Source organism: Chanodichthys erythropterus, chromosome 3 (genome assembly GCF_024489055.1).
Source record: "Chanodichthys erythropterus isolate Z2021 chromosome 3, ASM2448905v1, whole genome shotgun sequence".
Taxonomy (NCBI): Eukaryota; Metazoa; Chordata; class Actinopteri; order Cypriniformes; family Xenocyprididae; genus Chanodichthys; species Chanodichthys erythropterus.
In genome coordinates, this window is record NC_090223.1 from 23,212,025 (window position 1) to 23,238,334 (window position 26,310).

Below are 26,310 nucleotides of genomic sequence, written 5' to 3' on the forward strand. Positions count from 1 at the left end.
TATGCCATTCATGGATTTATCTCCCCCAAAAGTGTAAACATTGAGCCTCTCAAGCACAATAAAAACATTGAGAGCGGTCCACTCAGATCTGTCAATCTCTTTCCAGCTCAACTTATAGCAAGAGATTGGGGTGTGGCTACCATAGTAGGCGGAGCTAGATGGTGTTTAGATGGAAATAGAAGACATTCAGCTTCAGTTACAGGAGGGCAAGTCAAAATTCACCTCATTTAGATCTTCAAAGATTAAACAACTCATGAGCTCCTCAAAGTGAACAGGGTGTTGCGATGCTACACGCTACAATGGAGGCTTCAATACAGCGTCATGATGCACCCATTCAGAAAGACAAATGTACCAGTTATATAATGTTTGCTTTGATATTACCAGTGTAGACAGCCTCAAACAGTGACATGCAAGATGCGTTGGTTGTGTTTATTATAAGCAATTATTATTATAGGCGTTCGCATTTGCTGTAGACTGTGTAAGTCTTCTCAATTGCTTACTCATGACAGGGCTCCAGACTGTGACTAAATGGTCGCATTTTTGCAGCCCCTTTTTTGCCACTAAATCTTGTTTGAGGTCACAGTGGTGCCACCACATTGCACAACTGATAAGACCTGCCATTTCTGTTTCATATGAGAAACATCAAACGGCAAATGAAACAAAAGTGAAACGTCGTTGCGAGATCTAGTGGGAAGTGTTCAAATTCAGTGCAGAATTCTCTGCTTTAAACCACAGGTATCAGAACACGTGGAATCCAGGAGAAACGTTGTGCCACAAACAAGTTAAGGCTCCACAGTGCACAAATCACCATGGATTTTATGTAGTAACGCTTACTGAAACTGTGGTATTGTGGCAGAAATACTCGAATACTTTTACATTATTAATTTCAGGGTTCATGCAAACCTTTGAGAGTGGAAGTCGAGCACTTTTCAAGGACTTTTTAAAGTGCTTCACACTTTTGCACTTAAAAGCTGTAAATATGAACTAATTTTAATGTTATTTTTAATGTGATGATTTGTAAAACTGGAAGTTTAAAGATGAAGGAAAACTAACACTTCTAGGCAAACAAAAAACAACATGAAATTACCACTAGATGGCAGCATAGAAGCACTTATTGACTCTATAATATATGGAAAAGTAGGAAAAGTCTCATGAAAAACAAAAACTTCTTCAAATTGTGACTGAATTACACAGAAAGCAAGTAAAGAGTGCTCATTTTAGAATCACTGAAACTGTCAGTCAGTTCAGTATGGTACATTTAACAACAGTTGAATATTTTTCCTTATAATATTGTTTTTGCACGTTACTGTTAATAAGTTTATTTGCATATCAATTCAAGTTCAGTGCTTTACTGTCATTTTTTTCCAGTGAATAAACATGTAATATTATTAGTAACTGCACTTTATTAATCAATGCAAACAATAGTAATATTATTAAATTACCTTTATGATTTAAAAAAAGGGCCACCAAATCATGTGCTAGCGCCACCTTCTGTGCAAGTTAGTGGCATCAGCGCCACTGCTCTCAAATGTTAGTCTGGAACCTTGCATGACACATAACAACACAGCTAAAAGTATTCCTAAACTTTTGGACCTTTTCTTTTGTTTGAAAATATGCATTGTTTTTGTTATTCTGCTAGGTGCCACTACTGTCAGAAACTAAATACTTCACATTTAAGCTGGAAAGAGTTAAAAATTTGCAAATCATAAACTTTCATGGCGAAGCAGCAGTCGTGCCACTGAAAATTCCCGAATCTCAGCGTCTTTCTCGCTGGCCCCGAGCCATTGGGCAGCCCTTATTGTCAAGCCCTGTTTTATCTCATCATCCCTTTGTGTACGACCCTTCTTTTATTGTGTAACTGTCTGTGTGTGTTTTTAAAGCATGGTTTGTCTTTACCCTCGGGCTCTGCTGTATTGTGCATTAGGTGGGCCGGTGATTTCAGGGAAATGGCGGCTGGATTCACAGCTGACTGCACTGGCTTTGATCAGGACCAGATGTAGAGCAGGAACTCCTGGAGAGACAGGCTTACTCATTAAGACAGGCTCTGATTGGACGACTCTCGAACCCGCAGACACGCTTTCAACCAACCCACAGCATGTGGGATGCCATCAAAGTGGAAAAAGACACATTATAGGCAATTCATCATGTGTTTTATATTGTTCCAAAGGCCTGAAACATACCAGATACAAGTAAATGTTTATAGTATTAACTAGCCTACATCTTCTACATCCAATTGTATCTTTCAGGTCAGCTACTATCATGGTAGATTGACAGTTTGACTAGTTTCTAAAATTTAAAATCCCTTTTTATTTATTTATTTTGCATTGAAATTTTTGGCATGGCAACAGACCTGTTATTAGCTCAGGAGTTGTTAAAGGGTTGGTTCATACAAAAATAAAATTCTGTCATCATAAATTCACCATGTCATCAAATACGCACCCCACAACAAATTATTGTTCCAAACTTTCTTTTGTTTCTTTTGTGTCTTCTAAGAAGATATTTTGAAGAATTTTGTTAACCAGTTTTGATGACTGTTGATTTCCATTGTATGGACAGAAAAAAAATATTTTATGTCCTCTTATAAGAAGGCTTGGAACAACATTTGAGTGAATAAATGATGATTTTTATGTGAACTTTCCCTTTAGGTGGTTGTATCTGCATCACTTAAAGGGTTAGTTCACCCAAAAATGAAAATTCTGCCATTAATTACTCACCCTCATGTCGTTCAAAACCCGCAAGACTTTTGGTCATCTTTGTTCAACACAAATTAAGATATTTTTGATGAAATCCGTGAGGTATGTGACTCGTCCATAGACGAGCAATTTATCCACCATTCCCAAGGTCCAGAGAAGTAGTAAAGACATCGTTAAAACAGTCAACATGACCACAGTGGTTCAACTTTAATTGTATGAAGTGACGAGAATACTTTTTGTGGACTTTATTCAACAAATTCTTATCTACCCTTTCAGACTCGTACGCAGTTCCGTGTTTACGTCTGAACGGCGGCTCAGAAATTTCATTTTTGGGTGAACTAACCCTGTAATGCTCAAATAATAACATGCTACTTTTTTGTTTATAGCAAGCAACATCTGAAAGTAACTCTATCGCCCCCTTGAGTACTGGAGGTTGTAACCACAGAGTAACGCGAACACGCTTGTGCAACAGGGCTGTATGTTCACAATGCTTTGGTTGTGTATTTGTGTCATACTTGCATTTCTGATTGTGGACTGACTGAATGCCTGCCTCATTTTCCCTGATATTACCATTAAAACCGTACCTCTTCTGTCCACTGTGCTGCTTATTAAATCTGTGGATATATCAGAGTATAATAACTGAAATTTCCCTGCTCTCAGCTCACAATTTGATCTCAGAGGGTGTTTGTAATGCACCACAGTGTTATTAAATGTACCCTGATTTGGCTGCAAGATACGGCAGTGGCCATTCATTTGCAAAAGCATTGCAGCCTCTTAGGAATTGCAGGCCTTCAAAAGATGCCACTGTGCTTTAATATTCATTGCTACAAGGGACCAGATAGTGTCTTGGTTTGTGTGTGTGTGTTCTGATATGAATGCAAAGAGGTTGCTCCTAAACATTCGCCCCCTCACTCATGAATAATTTGATCAGTTCTGCTACCCCTGAAAATTGAGCTTGATTGCTATGAATGACTCAGGACTGTTTGCCCCTCTTCCATCTATACTTACTTTCTCTTTCTCTTGTGTTTTTTTTTTTTTTTTTTTGAACAGGGATTTCCTTCCCCGAGGTTCAGGCATCGTCACCCGCAGGCCTCTTATTCTGCAGCTAGTTAACAACAAAGCTGGTGAGTGTGTTAATGAGCACAACTGAACAAAGCCTTTTCAGGTACGTAATATGTATGTGGATGGGTGAAACCACATGCTTTCATGCTTATTGAAACCCATAAGAAGTTTTTAGTTTTAGTTGAAAAATGGTGTTGTGTACACAGCCCCTAAGTGTACAATAATTATTTTGATTTATTCATCTAAATTGACACATTCTATGACATTACACTTTACACATAAACATGCGTTTTATCATACTCTAGTTTGAAAACAATAAAAAAAAGTTATTTATTGCAGTTCCTGTTGCTATTGGCACAAAAACACCACACTTAATATTTAACTAATAACGTCATCTTATTCAGATTTCATACACAAGGCAGTTCTCCTCTGAAAATTCCCCTTCTAACATTTACAGCTCTGAGCCACTTTACAAGCAATTATCATTTATATGGCTTTTCAGTATGAATGTACTGTAATGTAGCGAGAACATGGAAGTGCAGATGGAGACTTAATTCAGACAGAAAGACATTACAGAACAAATTATCTTCCGAATGAGTGTAATTGACCGTAAAGTTGAACATAACTAAGCTGAACTGCTGTTGTCTGCTTCTAAATGCATAATATCTGTGGATCATTCACATGATTGGGAATCGAGAAGCAGAGAACAGGTTCCATTTTGAATTAATACTACTTTGTTTGGTTTCTTGAATGTCTGCAATCTTCTATTTTTTGTAGACACAACATCATACTGAAATACTTTAATGAATCAGACTGATTGGTCACAATGTATGTGGTAGTTCACACAAAAATAAAAAATTCTGTCATCATTTACTCACCATTAAGTTGTTCCTAACCTGTAAAAAAAAAACAAAAAAAAAAACACAAATGAAGATATTTGGAAGCAGATCTCGCCCCCTCTTTTACTTTTATAGTATTTTTTTTTTTTTCCTACTATGGTAATCAATGGGGGGCGAGATCTGCGTGGTTACAAATCATCCCCTTGGAATTATAAGGTTCTATCTGACTTTTTTGTCAAAATTGAATTATTCACATATTCATATTCTGTTACAACTTATTTACATTATGTAATGTTTCTTTTTTTAAGTTGAGCACATTTTGGTATTTTTTTTTTTTTTTTTTTTAGAAAACAAAAAGGTTCTATCTACAAAGTCGCACTCTAACTTGGTTCTATCTGCGTGAGCCAATCAGCACTTCGAATGCACACAAGAGGATCAATCAGGATCAGCGTTCTTTTTCATATCGCCGCGATAGCAGAAGAGATCGCAGAATCTTGTCAATGACAGCAGCCCAAATTCCAGGAAATTACAGTCTTTTTGTGTGTTTTGCTTTATCTGATTGTTGAGGAGTTCTTTCAGTTAGACACCACGCTAACGTTAGCCAGCAGTGCTATTAAGAGGATTCAGGTTTTGGAATGCAAAAACTTTGAAGCTCAATATCTCAAATCTGCTCCGAACGCAGATAGAACCTTATAATTCCATGGGGACGAAATATTCTTCCAAATATCTTAATTTGTGTTCAGCAGAACAAAGAAATGTATACAGGTTTGGAGGCCGAGTAAATGATGACAGAATTTTCTATTTTGGGTGAACTATCCCTTTAACTCTTATGTGAAGAGTATATCTTGTTAATGAAACTGTCATAATGACTCCCAGAGTGGAATTACTGACTCACTCACTGAACCGCAAGTTATCGTAACTTCCATACATGGCTTGAGACACAATCACTTTATATCATGAACAGATTTATTTACATATAAACATTGATCAACACATAGAGCACATCAAATATAGTAAACGGAAGCTCAAACTTGCTTGCTTAATATACAAGATGCTTAATGTTTTTGTCATTTTTTTCATTTATATGTAGTTTTTATTCTTTTTTATTTCTGTACATCAATTTAAACTAAATTAAAATAAAACTAAAGTTGTTGGTGAACTATCCCTTTAAATCAGTAGGCCTAGTTCATTGCAGTTGAAATATTTGTTAAAATAATTGCAATATGTTTTTTTTGTTTGTTTTTTTTTTGCTGTTGTTGTGTGAACTAAGCACTGTGAACATGCGGCATTTTTGTAAATTAGTATGGAATAAATGTTTTAAAAAACATCTTTTCTGTATATTATTGTGGAATGGTGTTATATTTTATAACCTTTTTTAAACATCAATATACTTTTTTATTTTAGTTTCTGTTTTAGCTGTTTTAGTACATCTGGTTAAACTAAGTGGTAACTAGCTTAAACTATGATATGTTTTTTTTTTTTTTTATACTTAATATTCTATATAATTAATTGTATTTGAAGCTGAAATTTATCTTAACCAAATTTGTTTATTGTAACAAATAGTTTTTATGGTTTAGTTAACTATAATAGCCCTAGTGTGGAATGCTATCTCTCAAGTTTTGTGGCAGTAAAAGGGATTAGCCTTTAGGTGAAAATACCGCTTTTCATGTCTCACATGCTTTGATGAAGAAATGTCATCTGCCCATCACACTATCACTCTAATCCACACTCTCCATCTCTCTGTAGAATATGCTGAGTTCTTGCACTGCAAAGGGAGGAAGTTTGTGGACTTTGATGAAGTCCGGCAGGAAATTGAAGCAGAAACCGACAGGATTACAGGGTCCAACAAGGGCATCTCTCCTATTCCCATCAACCTCAGGGTGTACTCTCCAAACGGTAATACAACACAAGACTCCGTAAGACCACTGCTTTCCTCAGTCCATACTCGTAATCGCGGCAGCCATTGTTAAAATGTTCTCTCTCTCTCTTCAACAGTATTGAATCTGACTCTCATTGATTTGCCCGGTATGACCAAAGTTGCGGTGGGCGACCAGCCGGTAGACATCGAGCACCAGATTCGAGACATGATTTTGCAGTTCATCACTAGGGAGAGCTGCCTGATCCTTGCCGTCACCCCGGCCAACACTGACTTGGCCAATTCTGATGCCCTCAAGGTGGCTAAGGAGGTGGACCCTCAAGGTGAGGATTGCTGGGAGGGATGAAATAATGAAAGGTAGAGTTCACATAGTTATGGAAACTTATAGCATAGCAACCATGAGTGATTTTGGTTATTTTTAGTGAATCCCAAATGCTCTGATAGTGAATCAACTTTAATTTAGGTTATTATTATTATTATTTTAAATAATCCTGATCAAGTAATCACAAACAATTGGAGAAGTCATGGAAAAGTCAATGAAATTCATTGGCCAATAGAGTGGGAGTCCTGTGGAGACAACACAATCCCTGATGATGTTGTTAATATGTTTTTGTTTGTATTTCAACAGGACTGCGTACCATTGGTGTGATTACTAAACTGGATCTAATGGATGAGGGTACAGATGCTCGGGATATCCTGGAAAATAAACTCTTACCACTGCGTAGAGGTAGGAAGTTTGTACTTGAAACATTACAGAAGTGTAATTTACTGTCAATCACTTTTGAGTCATTTTATGTCTCAGTAACCATATACACTACTGTTCAAAACTTTGGGGTCGATTCAATTTTTAAAAATATTTTTGAAAGAAGTCACTTATCACCAAGGCTGCATTTATTTGGATAAAATACAGTAAAAACACTTATATTGTGAACTATTATTACAAATGTTTTCTATTTTAAAGGGATAGTTCACCCAAAAATGTTTATCTGCTTACCCCCCAGGCATCCAAGATGTAGGGGACTTTGTTTCTTCAGTAGAACACAAATAATGATTTTTAACTACAACCGTTGCGGTCTGTCAGTCGCATAATGCATGTCAATGGCAACACCATCTATATGAGTACAAAAAAAAAACATGCACAGACAAATCCAAATTAAACCCTGCGGCTCGTGACGACACATTGATGTCCTAAGACACGAAACGATCAGTTTGTGCGAGAAACCGAACAGTATTTATATAATTTTTTACCTCTAAAACACCACTATGTCCAACTGCCCTTAACAACCGGTTAGTGAGGTCTGAACGCACTCTGACAATGGAAGTGATGTCTAGCACTCACTGAAGCAAAGCGCGAGACATCACTTCCGTCATCAGAACGTGTTTTCAGACCTCAGTAACCGGATGCTGAACGCAGTTGGACTTAGTGGTGTTTTAGAGGTAAAAAAATAATGTAAATACTGTTCGGTTTCTCGCACAAACTGATCGTTTTGTGTCTTAGGACATCAATGTGTCGTCACGAGCCGCAGGGTTTAATTTGGACTTGTCTGTGTGTGTGTTTTTTTTTTTTGTTTTTTTTTTTACTCTTATAGACTAAGTTCCCATTGACATGCATTATTTGACTGACAGACTGCAACGGTTTGAGTTAAAAATCATCATTTGTGTTCTACTGAAGAAACAAAGTCACCTATATCTTGGATGAGCTGGGGGTAAGCAGATAAACATCAAATTTTCATTTTTGGGTGAACTATCCCTTTCATTTATTTTAAAGTTTATTCCTGTGTTTATTCCTGCTTCATATGTTTGTAGAAACCATGATAAATTTTTTAGGATTCTTTGCTGAATGTAAAGTTCAAAAGTACAGCATTTATTTGATTTTATTTAAATTTTATTAAATAGAAAAGTAAAAACAAAATCATACTGACCCCATATTATTTTAATGATTAACATAACATATCATAACATAATGTGTCTTGATATGTTTTATACATGCACTGTTCTGTATTTTTACCATTCTTCTTGTTTCTTTGTTACTGTCATATGTAAATAATGTAAAGCATTCCTGCCCACTTATATTCCTGGACATTGCATGGGGTATATACTGTCAAACCATCCAACCCCGACACAGGCTGTTTAATGTCACTTTCCTTGTCCCAGGTTATATTGGTGTAGTGAACCGAAGTCAGAAAGACATAGATGGCAGAAAGGATATTCGTGCTGCACTTGCGGCAGAAAGGAAGTTCTTCCTATCCCATCCCAGCTACAGACACATGGCTGAAAGAATGGGAACACCTCACCTGCAGAAGACCCTCAACCAGGTAGGAATACATCACTGGCTGCAGCATACATATTGCCGGTCCACATGGAAAAATGCGGCTATGGAATTGTGCAAATAATTGGCCATTTTGGAATGGATTTTCGAATCTTACGTTGCACAATTCTGACAATGACTTTGTTTGGTGAATGCTACTTGTGCCATTATATTTGCATATCACATTCTCACTTCCTTTTCTTTTATTTCTAGCAATTGACCAACCACATCCGGGACACGCTACCCGGTTTACGCAGCAAACTCCAGTCTCAGCTTCTCTCATTGGAAAAGGAGGTAGAAGAGTATAAAAATTTTCGCCCGGATGACCCTACGCGAAAGACCAAGGCTCTGCTGCAGTGAGTACAGTGACGTGACTAGCTTCTCTAACTAAAGCAATTTCTAGGTTAGGGCAGATGTGCATAACTCTGAGTACCTCTTTCAGGATGGTCCAGCAGTTTGGAGTTGACTTTGAGAAATGCATCGAAGGGTCCGGAGACCAGGTGGACACAGCAGAGTTGTCTGGAGGTGCCCGGATTAACCGAATTTTCCATGAGCGCTTCCCCTTTGAGCTGGTCAAGGTAAAGTGCCTCTATTTTCAACAGAACTCTTGGTTTTGTCTGCTTTTGAACTGTCAAAGTTTGCCTGAATGATTGTACGTGTCTAGAATCCAGCAAATACTACTTTGATCTTAAGATAACAAGTCACAACAAGTTCCTGGAAAACCGGTATGCCACACAGGTGCAGTGGCAAGTCCCTGTTATGAAGTCTCTCTTTCTCTTTCAGATTGTGTTTGATGAGAAGGAGCTCCGGCGAGAAATCAGTCACGCCATTAAGAACGTCCATGGTGTCAGGCAAGTGGTGTCCCACTGACTGCAGGCGCTTGTCAGCCCTGCAGGCCATATAGTGGCATGAAAGCCATGGCACTTCTTATATCCTTTGTCACTGACTAATCCTTCACTCTTTCACTGCAATCACACACTTTCTTTCTCTGTCATGTCTTATGATAAGGCCATGCTTTCCCAACGCCGTTACCAGAATCGTTTTACTGCTCACGTCACGTTTTTTCTTATCATTTGTCTTGTTTTACAAGTAATTAAAATATTACAAATAGCATTTGTCAGTCGGTATATATCAGTAACAGCATTTTTTGCATGTCTCCACACTTTTGACAATACCGTATTTTTTGAAAAATAAGTTGCACTGGGTCAAAATTGCAAAAGAACACAGGTAAGTCACAATGGTGTGTAGGTAATGCTTTATTATTACATTCAGAAATAATGTAAAGTACAGGTAAATAAAACGATACATTTACAAGCATTATAAATACTATGAACATGTATTTTAGTTCCCTAAAAAAATGACAAAAAAATGTTTCATTCTCTCTCCAACGTTTTTTCTATTCGGATTTGTCGCACATCATTGTTTGCAGTGTAGTTGCTTATTCATCGAGATTACGGGGCGAAAATATCAAATATGATTCAAAACATTACGGGGTCAATGTTGGCTCAAACCCGGCCCAGATCACATTGTTTAACTACTCCACCGTTGTAGTTGAGACCAGCTCATTCAAGTGTAAGTCAAGTCCGAGACCCGAAGAAGGTCATGTGCAGCCTTGACAAGACCAAGACCATGAAAATATAAACTTAGACTCAGACTCAAGGACCAAGACCATGAACATATGAACTTCGGAATCGAGGTTGGACCGAGAAATTGTGATCCGACCATGAATAAAATAGTCTTTGGCTCAGAATCGAGGACCAAGACCATGAACATATGGTCTAGAACGATTCGAGGACCAAGACCGTGAAAATATGGTGTAGAACTCTGATTTGAGGACCAAGACCATGAAATTGCAATTTTGGACTCGAGGATTAAGACCAGTAAAACATGATCTTGAACTCGAGGGCCACGATCAAGACCGTGAAAATATGGTCTAGGGAGGACCAAGACCAGGAAATTGTAATATTGGCCCTGAAAACCAAGACCATGTTAATATGTTCTTGAACTCAAGGACCAAGACAATGAAAATATAAAATGTGGTCTTGTACTTGGACACAATGGGTCTCGTTCATGAAACACGAGCAGAACAAATTTTTGTGTAAATCATGTGTAAAGTGGTTCTGGCGTAAATTTTCGGATTCATTAAAATGTTCGTATTTTCCAAATGTTAGTTGGTACGAAAGAAATCTACACCTGCTCCCAGTCACGCGTAAATAGTGCGTTTAACATCCGAACGTTTTGCTCATTAATAAGGCTGAATTTTAATTCACCTTAATAAGGTACATTACACAGCATTTTGAAAAAATATTATATATAGTAATTACATACGTTTTTTGTTTTTACTTTTATTGTGAGAGCCAGTAATAGCATCTGCAAACGGAGCACTTTAATCAAATAATTCATTGATTTCAATAGGGCTGGGCAAACTAATTGCCCCAAATGGCCAAAAACCTTCGTTTGGTGTCATAATATGATGCCCATATATAGTTGTCAGTTGGATTTAATGGGCGGGATTTATGGTAATTGAGAATGAGCGTGCACGCACGTCCCATTTACGACTGATTTGAATTCATTAACACACACATTTCACTATCACTTCTGATGTTTACGAAGTATTTGTGAATCAGGAGAAGAGTTTTCGGGAAGGTCTCTTTACGCGCAAATCACTCACATATTTACTCGTATATTTACGAATGTTTCATGAATGAGACCCAATGGACTTGGGAGCATGTGGACGGTCTTGTCGGATTCAACCCTCTTCTGCTCTCGGTCTTGACTCTGACTCAAATGAGCTGATCTTGATTATGACATTTCCACTCAAGCTTACCGCGTGTCTGCAACTGGAGTGAGCATTGATTAGGTGAGATGGTCCTCACTGCAGAACACGAGATCCAGGGGGCGAGGTTAGATCCGGTTCCAACTCATTCCACTTTACATATCCCTAAACCTACCCGTCTCCATCCCCTTATCCCTAAACCTACCCATCTTCACCCCTGGATCTGGATCCAACTGCTCCCACTTTACATATCCCTAAACCTACCTGTCTCCACCCCCTGGATCTGGATCCTGGATCTCGTGTTCTGCAGTGAGGAGCTACTGTATTAGGCTGTGATCTAGGTGTCTCTTGTCAGACCCTCAAAAAATCATCTGTAACCGTAAAAACAGCGCCATGAGGGCATGGCCTAAAATGATTCTTAAAATCACTGAGGAACCTTGTTTTCTCTGAAATGTCTAATTGACTTATTTTTCCCCTCAGCAAGCCATACTTATCTGTCCGTTTATTATTTAGGATTCTGTTTCTAGTCTTTGTGAGCTTAACCAATGTCTTTATCGTCTTCTTTCCCTCCACCTTCAAATATCCTGTTTTCAATTTGGTTTCACTTCTGTTTTGTTTAATTTTCACCTCATTGTCACAAATATTTGTCTTTGAGTTACTTTTTGCCACTTTTGTTGTTTGTTTTCTTTCTCCTCACTATTTGTCTCCGTCCTCTTATGTCCTGCTGTCTGTCTGTCCTGTGCGTTCTCAGAACTGGGCTGTTTACTCCAGATCTGGCGTTTGAAGCCATCGTGAAAAAGCAGATCATTAAGCTGAAAGAGCCCTGTCTGAAATGTATCGATCTGGTTATTCAAGAGCTCATCAACACATTCAGGCAGTGCACCAACAAGGTACTGCAGTACCCCAGCCTGGCCACAGGGGGGCTTCCAGTGAGGGGGTCACACTACACCTGAGACAAACAGACAGTGCTTTCAGCCAAAAGCACAGAGGGAGAGTTAGAGGTTGAACGATAGACTTTGGGGAGCGTGTTTGCGTGTCAGCGTGACCCCCTCAGCCCCCTCCCGACTGCCTTGTGCGCTGGCTCTGCTGTCGTGTGTTGGGGTGTTGTGACAGTCTTGTGATAAGGAGATGAGCAGAGAATGACACTCTCTGGTCATCTGCAGTCTAAAAGGGATGAGCCGTGGGTCTGCAACATCCTGCTGAATGCTGAGCATGTAGCCAAATATTGAAAATGAAATGTAAGGGTCATTGAGGCCCATTCACACCAAGTCCGAAATGCATATGAAGTAAGAGTGGGATTGTTCCACTGTCTTAATGAACCCAGTGACAATTCTTTTAGTAACCATTTGCGTAATTTACTCTATCTGTAACATTAGTGAACTGAATGCAAGTTGAATGTAGTGTCGTTTATTGATATAATCCAATGTGAACAAAACAAGACAATGACTGAAGTAAACCTGACTGAGAACATATACATGAACTAGACGTGACTGGACCTGACAAAACTGGGCTGACATCAATATACGACAAGCCAACAATGGAAATATGAGGGCTAGTTATACAAAAAGGACTAACGACAAACATGAAACACCTTAACACCATGAACCAATGAAAACATGGCACATAAAAAAAAGGAACTTATTCAGAACATGACGCATTAAACAATGGAAGCACATGACAAGATCACATTAGGGGAATGGGAATTACATGACAAACAGGAACATGAATATGACGAGCAGGGCGGGCGAGAGAGATTCGAGGATATCACTCCACCGGCCTTGCACCGTTCCCTCACGGCTCTCGCCCGACCTGCTCGTCACAATGAATAATAATAATAATAAAAAAACACATGAAAACATAAACCTGGACAAAGCCACAAAACAGGTGTGACAGTAACATTACAACACAACTCAAAATGCACATTAACATACAAACCTTCAGTCTGATCCTTGTGAAAAAGAAGTAAACTTTAGTGTACTTGTTTAATACTGTGTAGCATAGGACTTGGTGTGAATGTGTTTTGCCGATATTATTGTTTAGTTGTTTTGGAGTTGAATAGGCTTTCCTAGGGTGTTTATTGTGGTGCAAAAATACATAACTCATAATTCATGGATGTGAAAACCTGCGACTCCCCCTTTTAGAGGTCACTTTGTATCTGTTCATAGATAAGCAATGATTAATCAACTAAACATTTCCTCTCTGTTTATTCTTCCCCTTCTCTATGCTCTCTTCTGCCTTCTTTCTCTTTTTTTCTGTGCTCTTTTAACACCTCAACACTTCTTCTCCCCCCTGCCCAATGGCATCACCCTGACCCCCCTCAGAACGGGGTTGTTCACCCCTGACTTGGCTTTTGAGACTATAGTGAAAAAGCAGATCCGCAAACTGAAAGAGCCCAGCCTGAAATGTGTGGACCTGGTGGTGTCCGAACTCACCACCCTCGTCAGGAAAAGTGCCAACAAGGTAACCAGGAGCGGATTGAGAAGAGGCAGAGCTTAAAAACAAAAACTCCTCCCTCCATTTCCACTCGCTGCCGCCCAACTGTCCTATCAGCTTTCCACCTGTATCAAATCAGCCCCGCCCTCTCCGCCACACCCATCGTGTGTGTCTGGAATGTGTTCATGTCACTCATGTCCAAAGTTCTGTTCCATAATGAGCCTTACATTTCCATAGTCCCTGTGACTCCAATAAATAGCATCCAGATTGCTTGGAAAAACAGGGTGTTTCTAAGTTGAATCCGCTTTAGAGCCCCAGTTCCAGTGTTTGTCAGCGGTACATTACCTTCTTTCGCTCTTTGTTGCTTTAGTAGAGCATCAGTTAACCTGAACCACTGCCTGTAAAATTAAAAAACATACAGTGACAGACGGTTTGCCAACCGCTCCAGACACAAAAGGCTGCTGCTGTTGTCATAGCAACAAAGAACCAGTCACCTGCCATCTTGTGGTCGTAGGAGGAACTGCAGTATAATATTTCTGTTGATTCTGTCTTCCCTCCCTAATGCCACACTTTTCTTATTTTTCTTTTTTTTTTTTTTTTAATTTTCACATCCTTTCCTTTTTCTTAAATCTTTTCACTTTTTCACTCTCAGATTTGGAAGAGTATTTGTGTGATTTTTCACGTCAAAAAGTCATTATTTCCTGCACTTCACAACATACTTGCTAACATAAAATCATTTTATCACTTAAGATTAATACGTTTTAGTAACTAGGGATGGGAATCGTAAAGGAATTTAACAATTCTAATTCTAGCTCCAATTCCATTTTGAATAAGTATTTTAATACATTTGAGGAAGGACCAAATTATTGTATATGAACACAATTAGTTAATTGCATCCAATAAACAATTTAAATCTTAGTACATAGTAGTTAAAGACATTTAATATAAAATGGGTCTATAGAACATTTAAGACACAGTTCGTGGCTTATTTTAAGTCTAATTTGACCAAAAATAACGACTTGCCATAAATTATGTTACTGTATAAAGTAATACGCTAGATCTACTCCATAAAATTTTGGCAACAGATTACAAGCAACATAATTAATTAAATTCAACAAATAGAATTGAGTTAGAATGAATCAAATTCCTTAAATGTCAACCATTTAAAACGAGTAAAATTTAAGTAAAATTTAAACAAAAATATCTGAATAACAGACAAACATCAAAGATGAATTAACAACTTTTTATTTTGTATTGCCAACATTGAAGACACCCAATGATAACAAGCAGAATCACTGAAGGAAAGAGAAACACAAGAATTAACAGAGGTTTAGATGTTGATGTTGATTTTATTTAAAATGTTTGGTCGCCATTGTGATGATCAGTGTTTCATTTAGTTGGGCAGTTTGACTCTTGCTTTTTATGTCAGTTTTTGGTTTTGGTTTTGTTTGCTAATTTTACACAATTTAAATGGTTGACTTTTAAGGAATATATTTGATTAATTCTAACTCAATTCTAATGTGTTGAATTTAATTAATTATATTGTTTGTAATCTGTTGCTACAATTTTATTCAGGAGTGTATTACTTTTACAGTGAGTCCATTATTAATTCACTAACTACTCTGGTAGGTTCAGTGAGTGAGTGAATGAGTCATTTAAGACCAGTGAGTCTGCGATTCATTCGGCTGATTTATAAAAGGTTTTTAAACAAATCACTAAATCATAATGTATTTTGCCTTGGTTTTGTATAAACCTTTTGTTTCGTCTGCATTAATGGAAGAATGTATATAATAACTGTTAATGGAACAAAACGTAATCATTTGGCTGTAGTATTTTAAGTCAAGTCATTTTAATGTATATAGTGCTTTATACAATACAGATTGTTTCAAAGCAGCTTTACTGTGGTAAACAGAAAACTATTGAAAATAGTCAGTTTATTGACTGTGTAAAGTTCATCAATTATGAAATAAGTTCAATTCAGCTATAAGCAGAAGACGATAGTGTCGTTATTCAGTTCAGTGTAGATTCAATTCAGTTCAATAACTGTCAGTGTTGCGAAATTTGTCAATTATGAAACAAAGTTGATATTTTAAATATTTAAGTTTTAAATTTAAGCCATTTAATGATTTAAAATCATATTCACAACCAGTTTTCGATTCCCAACCCTAGTAACAGCATCCCTTAAATTTGGTTTACTGCACCTTAGAACTTCATTTATTCATTCACTGTCTTTTCCTAGCTGGGAGTGAATGCTGTCTTACCTGCACAACTTGCTGAAATGCCCAAATCTGCATGTTTGTGAGTATGAGTGTGCGCATATCTGCTCTCTCTTGCACTGATTCTTTTTGTGCACGGTGGCTTAGCTAAAACTAGTCCTCACATCGACCTGTGTGAAAAGGTCTACCTGTGGTTAGCTTCTACCACTTTCATGTCGCAGAACGCGTGTGTGTGATTATGTACGTGTGTGTGTGTGTGGCTGTGTGTACATGCTGTAGCCTGCATCTATCTGGTGTTTTTCCCCACAGCTAAGCTCTTACCCCAGACTGCGAGAAGAGACCGAGAGAATCGTCACTACTTACGTCAGAGAGAGAGAAGGAAAGACCAAGGACCAGGTGCGAGACCAATGAGAGATCTACTTTTATCACTTGGAGTTTTTCATAATTTTCTCATTGTGCAAAATTATTGTCTTTACCAGGTCCTTCTGCTGATTGATATTGAGCTGTCATACATCAACACCAACCATGAGGACTTCATTGGATTTGCAAAGTATGTGTTGCATCCAGTGTGGCACATTCTAGGTCACACCTGAAATTTTGCCCCCTAACCTTAGCAGTGCTTTTGTCTTGGGTGTCCAGACTTTTGACTGTCTTTAAGTCTGGTTCGCTGTGCAGTTTTATTTAGACTGACTTAGACAGGAAGGGGCCATGTGGCCAACATGTAAAGCAACCAACCACAGTTGACCTCTTTACGTGATGTTTAGCAGAGTTAATCTGCTATGAGTGAAATCAGCATATGAGTGTGTCAGACAAAACTCTTGAATCTTTCAAAGGTTCAAAGCTACATAGTACTTGCAAATATAAAATTCTTGATATTTTTAAATAATTGTTAACATTGAATATTACAACAGTAGTTTGTAGCCTTCATGAAGTTCACAATTATGGTCAGGTTCATAAACTTGTTTAATTACAAGTAAATAAATTAATTCAGCTTTTATTCAGCAAGGATGCATTACATTGGTCAAAAGTGACACTAAAGACATTTATAATGTTACACAAAATTTGTATTTTTCTATATATCACTGTTTCAACAAAAATATTAAGCAGCACAACTGTTTTCAACATTGATAATATGACACAGAAGACTATAACTTTGCCATCACAGAAATAATCACATATTAAAATATATAAAAACAGTTGCAATTGCAATAACATTTCACTTTTTATTTTATTTTATTTTTTTAGATTTCAACGTGCTTTGGAAGCATTAGTATATTTGACATCCCCAAGCAATATAGCCATTTCTGTGTCGTTCTTAGGGCATTTAAACCAACAATATTTTGATGTATTTTATATATTTAGAAAACTTATATAGGTATTTCCAGGATGTTTTTAACCTCCTAAAACATCTTTTGGACTGCATCTCCTGTGTACTGTCAGTGCAGTGGACTAAAATTATCAGTTTCGGTCCCTCTGCCTGTGCATTATGGGTAATGCATTGGACATAACTTAAGTGCACTAAAATTATCAGTGCATGTCTTTGACCTCCCAGACAAGCAGTGTACAACTAAAGACTTGCATGTGAAATGTCTGCATGCTCAGTTGGCTACTGTAGAGCTTTCAAGAGTTGAGACCGACGTAGCCTACAGCATCAAGCCTGTCTGACCCTGCTCGTCTTGCGTGTGTCCCAATGCGCATGTCGTGAGTTTGTCAGGGCACCTTTGTTAATGGTTCTCATGCCGTCACTTTCAGTCTTGACTTCAGACGGATGGATGACGGTACCATACCAGGGTACGGCAACAACAGGTGCGCTAGCGCCCCCTCGATCACAAAAGCTACATTACAATAGATGTTAATTAGACCACCCATCTCCTTTTTTTCCTCCCGCCCCTCCTATCTTCCTGCCTCAGTGGCAGGATCGCTCACACCCAGAGCACCAAGGAGGTTTACACAGACATAATTGCACTGTTGTGGTATTCTAACAATACAGACAGCAGCATGCAGTCAGTGTCTAATCATTGTTTTCTGTATGTTTCCACCACCTACAGTGCCCAGCAAAGAAATATTGTTAATAAGAAGAGGGCCATTCCCAACCAGGTAAAAAGAAATTCTGTTTCTGCTTCCACATGCTCTTGAATCCACTCTGATAATCCCTGAGTCTTTCCCCCACATCCCTCATTCCAAAACCATCACTCCATCCACCATTGCATTTAAACACAAAAGGGCCTAACACTAAACCCTGAGGAATCCCTTACACAGCAATCCTTTTACTTTACCTCCTTTGATCAAAAACTGAACAGTATGTTCTATTTAACTTATACATGTCATCAACTACACCCTTTTATACAGTGTCTTTACCAGGTGCGACAAAAAACAATGAGTGATAAAACCTATGGCTTCCATGTAAACCCAATTTTTTGCCTTTACTGACCACAACAAGAAAGGGGACTTTTTGTTAATCTTTTGTTTTGTTTTTTTTTTTTGTTTTTTTTCCTGTGGCATTTTATCCCCACCTAGAGTAAACACTCATTGATCCAAAATCCAAATCTACATAACTACACTGCCCTCCAAAAGTTAGGAAACACCCCTGGCAAAGTGTGGTTTTGGACGATGTCAGCATAAATCCTTATAATTTTTTGGTGCAAATACATTACAGTAACTTGATATTATCATTGAAGACCAGCAATAATAATTTTCATTTTGATTACATAATAATGGCAATATATACATGTCAAAGTCAGACATGCCCCTTTGCCATTTGTGATGCCTGGTTACTGGCTTAAACCCAGGTTTGTAAAAGATTTTGGGGTCAGCACACAGCTTCAACAATTGATTGCCAATTACGTTTAGAATACAGTGAACCAATTAGAACCCAGTTTAGGTCAGATAGCTGCTAATGGTGGATATTTTGAGATATTTTGAGAAATCGAAAATTTGAGTTTTTTCTATGTAAAAACTGTTTATGTAATAAAATATGTTTTCGTAGTTTGTGTTGTCCTTTAGTGCAAAATTATCACAAATTAAAAAGGATTCATGCACAGCAAAATCTCCAGAGTTAAATCAACTCTGCTCAGAGTACATATGGTCCCTCTCTAAATAGTGTTAAAATAACACTGACGCAGAGTTAAAGTTAATGAAATAATGAAGCAATTAATTAAATAATGATTGCACATTAGTGATGAACACCTGCTGTTAACAAGCAGAATCACTGAAGAAAAGAGAAACACAAGAACTACAACTGACTTCAGTCACAGAAATATTCATTGCTTAATTATCTCATGGCTAAGGCCAATTTCTCAAGTTGATTTAACGCTGAGGATTTTACTGTGTGCCAATATTGTCTGAAACCCCACTTTTCCAGGGCGTTTCCAAACTTTTGGAGGGCAGTGTATATGTAAAAATGTTTAGTTTGACTCTTAAAACCTGGAAGCTTTGGTTAATTAAAAAGAATTCCATGTTTTATTCTGCAACATAAATGACGTGCATTCTAAATAAGAACCTTATTTTACTCTGAAATCAAAAAACCCTTAGAAAATTTCTGAAGGAAGCCAAGGTCTGTTAGCCTTCCGGGTTGGTCTACAAATTGACGTCATGACTTTATTATAAATCAAATATGGCTGTTATTGTGAAGCATCATGTCACAATTTGCATTGACAGCTCGAATCTTGTCACGTCACACCTGGTTAGGACACAGTGTTAGTATTTGTGTACAGTTTCATTTGCATAAATGTTTCTCTGCACTGAAGAGTAACACAGTTAGAAACATGAAAGAGCCAAGTATGAAGGTTTCAGTGGAAATGACATAAGCAACTTGAAAGTATGCCGTGTTATTAGACAGGGACATTCCCTTTCATTTCCTCCCCTGCTTTTGAGAAACTGTGCTTTCACTAGCATCACAGCAATACTAGTAATACTGACGCATGACAAATTAATAATCAGTGCATTGTTTTATTTGTTTCAGTCTTGCCCTAATTTTAATGCAGACTTCCCCTCTTTGTTTTGAAGTGTAATTCAGAATGTGCATGGATCCAGCCATGACAATGACACAACCTATTAGATAATTCTGATTTGTGGTACTGTCAGTTAATCTAATTGCATGTAACTTTGTTCTGTTGCTCTCTCTCTCTCTCTCTCTCTCTCTCTCTCTCTCTCTCTCTCTCTCTCTCTCTCTCTCTCTCTCTCTGTCTGTGTCTGCTTCCCTGTCTTCACAACTTTTTTTTTTTCTCGCTATAACTCTTCTCTCTTTTTGACTCACTCAATCACACTCTTGTCCCTTTCAAACATTTTGGTTTCCATTTAAAAAACCCATGTCTTTCTAATACTTCCTTCTGCATTGTCCTCCTTTTCTTGCTTTGCTTGTTTCTTGTGTCTCTGTCTCATTTATTATACCCAAAACTCACCCCCACCCCCTCCCTCCTTATCACTGCAGGGTGAAATACTGGTAAGTACCACAAACCTACAAGCCACACCCAGTTATAGGTCATCAGCACTCATCCAGTCAGGAGAACTGAGGCCGTAACAGGTCAACCAACTCATAATTACCAGCATGGGTGGCATGTCTGTGTGCAGACTTGATGGCGAGAGTTATAAAGCTGATGATTTTTCTTTCACTCTGCAGCTATGTGGCCTGAGAGAAGGCGAAGTCGAGAAGGTATAGTCTGGTGGAAAACCAAAATAGTGGAACCTGGGATAAAAAAATAAATCATAGCTGCTTGTTCAAGTACAGTTACGAGTAATCAGTAACTGACCTCAAATAATCCACCATAAAATGCACACTGTAATTAGTGGCATCACCTAACATTCGGTAATTCTCGTAATTAGACCAAGAGAACGTTACTAACCATTTATTTTAAGAAAATTTCACAGTGCACCTTTTATATCATATATCAATGTATTTTTGTTTTTGCATGAAAGAATATTAATTATTATTTTTAATGAGAATATATATGAGTGAAATGGAGGCCTCGGTTGTCCTGTTGCTGGATGTGAGTCCTGGCGGCCCAGGCTGGGTGAGCAGTTTGCCTTGTGGAGAATCAGCCTCTATGTCACCATGGGCATATGGTGGGTGGGCGGGGCTACGAAAACATCCAATCATACTAGGGAGCCAAACTCAAACCCAAGATAACGTGGTGTGTGTTTGAGTGTGTCGTGCATTTTTTTTTATGAATTAATTTCTATTTTATTTATTTATTTTTTTTAATGCATTTGCCATGAATAGCTAATCAAAATTAATTTCCCATTGAAATATGATTGTTTTCTTCATACTAACGACACTTCTGAGGTAGGACTGGGCTATATTGGCAAAAAAAACAACAACACAATAACGTTTTAACAATATTCAGTATCATTGCATCCATACAGCCATTTATAATTAAAAACTTAATAAAAGTGTAATTAAAGCATACGCAGTTTTAAGTTGAATCATTAAATCAGACATTTGAAACTATTTAAAGAATTGGGCGGTTTGAACCAATTCACTGAGATGAATAGAATTTACCATCTCAAAGTAAAGTAAAAAAAAACAAGTAAAGTCTTTAAGAAACTTAAAGTGATAGTTCAACCAACAATGAAAATTGTGTCATCATTTACTCAACCTCAAGTTTCTTTCTTCTGCTGAACACAAAAGAAGATATTTAACCAAACATGGACCCATTGACTTCCATAGGTTTTTCTATGGAAATCAATGGGTCCATCAACTGTTTGGTTTACCATATTCTTCAAAATATCTTCTTTTGTGTTCAGCTGAAGTAAGAAATATATACAGGTTTGGGACAACTTGAGGGTAAATGATGACAGAATTTTCACTTTTAGGTGAACTATTCCTGTAAAGGCCAAAGAAAAGTGTTTTAAATCGGCACAATATTACCTATTGCTTAATTTTATGCCTCTAGTGAAATTATTGTGAATAATCAAGATATAGTCCAGCCCTACTATTTGGTTATTTTAGTTTTTTTCTCCCCTTGGTGTGCCAGTAATGACCAGAATGTGGCAGTACCGGGTTCCTTTTACTAATCAATCGACTCTAATTTACAAAATTAACTGCTCAACCTTAGAGAAATCCTTTCTGGTGCAAAGTTAATTGGGGCATTTCTGTTAGTGTGATTAACATTCGCCTCTCACAGGTAATCATCTAATCATCTCATCTTTAATTCAAAATCATCCCTTCTATCAACAGATCTCTGTTTAATAAGATAGCTGATCATATTTTGCCAACTCTTTTATTAACTTGCTGATAATTATGCATTTTACATGTACATAATATTAGGATTAATTAGTGTAAGTTAGAGAGACAGCAGTTAGAATGTGCAATGTGGAGGAGCAGAGAAATCCAAACACTAACGGAAAATAGGGTCATGCTCTCGTTTCTTCCAGTTGTGGGCGGCAAAGGGAAATCGGATCCATGTTAGAGAATACAGAGCCCGAGTCAAGCTCTGACCGCAGATATTTGCTGGGTTTCTGTCTGATGAAAAGATATTCGAGAGCGTTTTTGTGGTCATTTGTTCGGGTCGCTACAGTACGGTCCTAACACGAGATGCCTGAGCCGTACTGTCCTGGTGTTTTTCTCACCTTATCAATCTCTATCGTCTTTTTCCCCTCTCAGAGATTGTTATCAAGTTTCTAGATTTAAGAAGGTTGATGGCATTTCCCCACCAAGGCAAACAATCTATATAGTCTCTGCCATTAGTTTATGTCTGTGTTGTTTCCATTGGCACTCTCTAACTAACTCTAACCCTTTCTTCTCAGTTTCACTCCGACTTTACGGAGAACAAAGCAAAATGGAAAGGGGGAAAAGGGACTGTATCTTAGAAAAGCTTGTGGTGCAGATTTCCTTCTGTAATGGAATAAGTTCACAATTATTGATGCCATGTATGTGGTATTAAAAATTAAAGATGTAGTACCAGGACGGAACCAGAATATGCATTAAGATGATAAATAAGATTAATTTTGATTTCATGTTAACTGTGATCCTACAGTCCTTGACTTTCGGATACCCTTTAACCCCCCAAAATAACATTGAAATCCTGCTAAAAGCCCTTCCCCTCTCTTTTTAAACTGTTTTCTTGACTAACATTTTTACATTCCCTTCCTACTCCTGTACCTTTTCTTAGCAAACAGCCTCTGGTTACCAGTATGACTCGCCTACCAATGTCTTCTCTCACTATTCCTCCTAGTTTCAATAGGTTTTCACACTTGAGTGTACACCTTTCTCTATTTAACACCACTAACGCTGTTCTGTCTTGTTTACCAGCATGTAGGTTAGCTTTTACTCACCAAATTTGACCCTAACATACCGCTGTCGACCTCTGACCTCCGTTCCTCTGACAGATCAGTGGGTCTGGATGGCATCTGCTGTCACATTGCCGCATTGCTTTTGAAAGCAGGAAAAAAAATTGACAAGGACAACAGAATTTTTCCTTTGTACTTTTATTGATGCTCTATTTCAAGACTTCAAGACACTCCCCATTGGTTTTGTTAGTGTTTATTCGGGGTTTCTAGAGCGTTTATATGTGACTAAGCTTTAATTGCTGCCTTATGTTCTGACTCCATGCTAGATACTGTAGTCCTGTGGTTCCCAACTGGTAAGGCGCAACCTAAATATCGCAAGTCTGTTCAGATAGCAGGGAAAACGCAAATCGAAATGTGAATAATAAAGTGCAAATAAGTATATGATGGTGTGTATCAACTTTTAAGATGGAGAAACGTTTGCGTCCAATCAAAAATAATGGGATTTTTGCTCATACTCTAATACTATAGCTAATACAACATGTAGTTGTGTGCGTTTAGGGTAATAAATCATACTTCTGTTATTTATGCATTTAAAGTCATCACTTTTCCTGTAAAACTCTTGAATATGTTAATAGTTTTCCATATCGACGGGCCCAGTCACAACAGGGATATTATAGTTAACTAAATCCACGTGATTGGGAGAGCGAAAGATTTCCCCACACATATTTCGTTCATGGTTAAATTGGTTAATGGTTCAAACTCTGATTTGTCTTAAAGTGGCCTTTGTATGAGCTGTAATGAACAGTGGACCTTTTTGCCGATGAAATTTCGCCAATGTGGCTACACCTTAATGTTGCAAAACCAGTTGAGAACCACTACTGAAATGTACAAAGCAGCTTTATTTAGTTATTCAGGTTAGTCGCTAGAAGTGATGACAACACAATTTTGGCAGGGTACTAGAAAATATTTCTTTAGCAGGTAAGTGTCAAAGGGTTTATAGGTTCAGCATAGGACACAAGCTTCTAGAACAATGTCTGTTGAATATACAAGTGTGTGCATCTCATAAATGTTTCCCCACCCTTGTGGCATGCCCTGCACCCTCCTCCACCCTCCTCCACCCCCCTTCCACCTCCTGTCCCACAGGTGATCCGTAAAGGCTGGCTAACTCTCAACATCAGCATCATGAAGGGTGGCTCAAAGGAGTACTGGTTTGTCCTCACAGCCGAATCGCTGTCCTGGTACAAGGACGAGGAGGTGAGATTCATCTGTTCTTCATTTCTTTTTTGCAGTCCCTCCCCCTCTTGAACTAGCGCCACTCAAGTTGGTCTCAAACTCCATGTGTGTTTGAAATTAGTGCGAACGTTAGCTGTTCTCCAGAGTTCTCATGGCTCGACTGGTAGAACATGGCGCTGGTAACGTCAAGGCCATGGTTTTCATTCCCAAGGACCTCATAAATTTCTGAATGTATACTGTAAGTTGCTTAACATATAAGCATCTGCCAAATGCATTAATGTACACGTCTTACTTTAGTCCTCAAGAGAGTTTGTTTATACGTAAAATTCCCCCGTCCGGCAGCGAATGGTAGAGTCCTTGAGCTCTAGGCGCGGGTGTGTGTGTCCCTGCCCAGCCTAACCAATGTGCGGACTACTGTTCAGCTGCAGCATGATGAACAGGTAGTCTGAACACTGGGCAGGCGGGGGGGAGGCAAGAGGGCGGCTGGACCGCAGGTCACTGCCCCGAGGACCGCACACGACTGCAGAGGAGAGTAAACAGTTCAGACACACACTGATAAACCCGTCGAGAGCATGTTCGGGTCACTGCTTATTTAAAATAAAGCAATAAGAAAATATGTTTTGTAAAGTAAATGAAGCTTGTTATATAGTCATTAAGAAAAACTTTTTCTTGATCATTTCAGCAGAATTTTTTTTATCATTTAAATCCCCCAAAATCTTTGTATGTGAACAAAAATATTGATATTTCAGTCGTAAAGTGTAATACAGTAAAATAATACTGAATTACAGTAACAAGTCAAGTTTAGAATCATTGCAAATAATGGAAATTTAAAAAAAAAATTGAAATTAAAACAATCGTACATATTATGCTAATGATCATTTGATGGAATAACGTTTTATTTTTCATGGTGCATTTAAATAGGTTGCATTTTTAATGCAAAATATGATTTCCTTTGGTTTTGGGGTGAAATGTGACCATAAAGTTATACATTTTAAAAAGCTCCTTGTACTGAGTAATGAAGGCACACAAAGAATCAAGCAATTAAAACTGGCCCACATATTCACTAAAAAAGTGATATATTATATATATTACAAATCTAAAACATATCCCAGCATTACGTCTTAATAATCTTTACATTATGAGTTCATTTCAAACTTATATTCGGTATACTCACATGTCTACTTGCTGCGTGGCAAATGTATATTCCAGGCCTCTGCAGTTTCTTCAAGAGAAATACGGACCGTTCTGCCATCATGGCTCCTTTCTTACAATCTGAAGCAAGTACAGTTGTGGTTTTCGCTCTTTACCATTGTTTTACAAAAAAACCCAGAGCGATGTTCCTTTAGCGGTGGTTTCCGAAGCAAAGAGAAAGCGGTAAACGGAGAAAAGAGAGAGGAAGAGCGGGACGAAAGTAAAAAGGGACGAAAGGGGAGGCAAAGTGACGTGGCAAGCGCACTGAAATGTTCCAGCCGGGATCCGACTTTGGAATTTGCAGGAAATCGTACTGGGTTACTGGGGGGGTTGTGTGTCTGTGTGTGTCTGTGTGTGTTTGTGTGTGTCTGTGTGTGTGTGTGTGTGTGTGTGTGTGTGTGTGTGTGTGTGTGTGTGTGTGTGTGTGTGTGTGTGTGTGTGTGTGTGTGTGTGTTG

The 26,310-nt window shown here is 38.1% G+C and overlaps 1 protein-coding gene across 13 annotated transcripts in view; it reads left to right on the plus strand.

Annotated features, from left to right (window-relative positions):
- Positions 1-26,310, plus strand: part of dnm2a (dynamin 2a) — a 55,382-nt gene that overhangs the window by 19,926 nt on the left and 9,146 nt on the right. For 2 of the 13 annotated variants that reach the window (XM_067381413.1, XM_067381415.1), the window contains exons 2-14: positions 3,744-3,817; positions 6,341-6,490; positions 6,590-6,793; positions 7,099-7,197; positions 8,625-8,785; positions 8,992-9,134; positions 9,221-9,356; positions 9,562-9,629; positions 12,306-12,444; positions 16,513-16,599; positions 16,683-16,753; positions 18,252-18,300; positions 24,574-24,684. In XM_067381413.1, the coding sequence (XP_067237514.1) occupies positions 3,744-3,817; positions 6,341-6,490; positions 6,590-6,793; positions 7,099-7,197; positions 8,625-8,785; positions 8,992-9,134; positions 9,221-9,356; positions 9,562-9,629; positions 12,306-12,444; positions 16,513-16,599; positions 16,683-16,753; positions 18,252-18,300; positions 24,574-24,684 (1,492 nt within the window). Of the gene's footprint in view, positions 1-1,924; positions 2,135-3,743; positions 3,859-6,340; positions 6,491-6,589; positions 6,794-7,098; positions 7,198-8,624; positions 8,786-8,991; positions 9,135-9,220; positions 9,357-9,561; positions 9,630-12,305; positions 12,445-13,875; positions 14,015-16,512; positions 16,600-16,682; positions 16,754-18,251; positions 18,301-19,890; positions 19,903-20,632; positions 20,645-20,821; positions 20,855-24,543; positions 24,685-26,310 lie in introns of those variants that run through there. The other 11 variants (XM_067381414.1, XM_067381416.1, XM_067381418.1 and 8 more) reach the window with 10 other exon arrangements.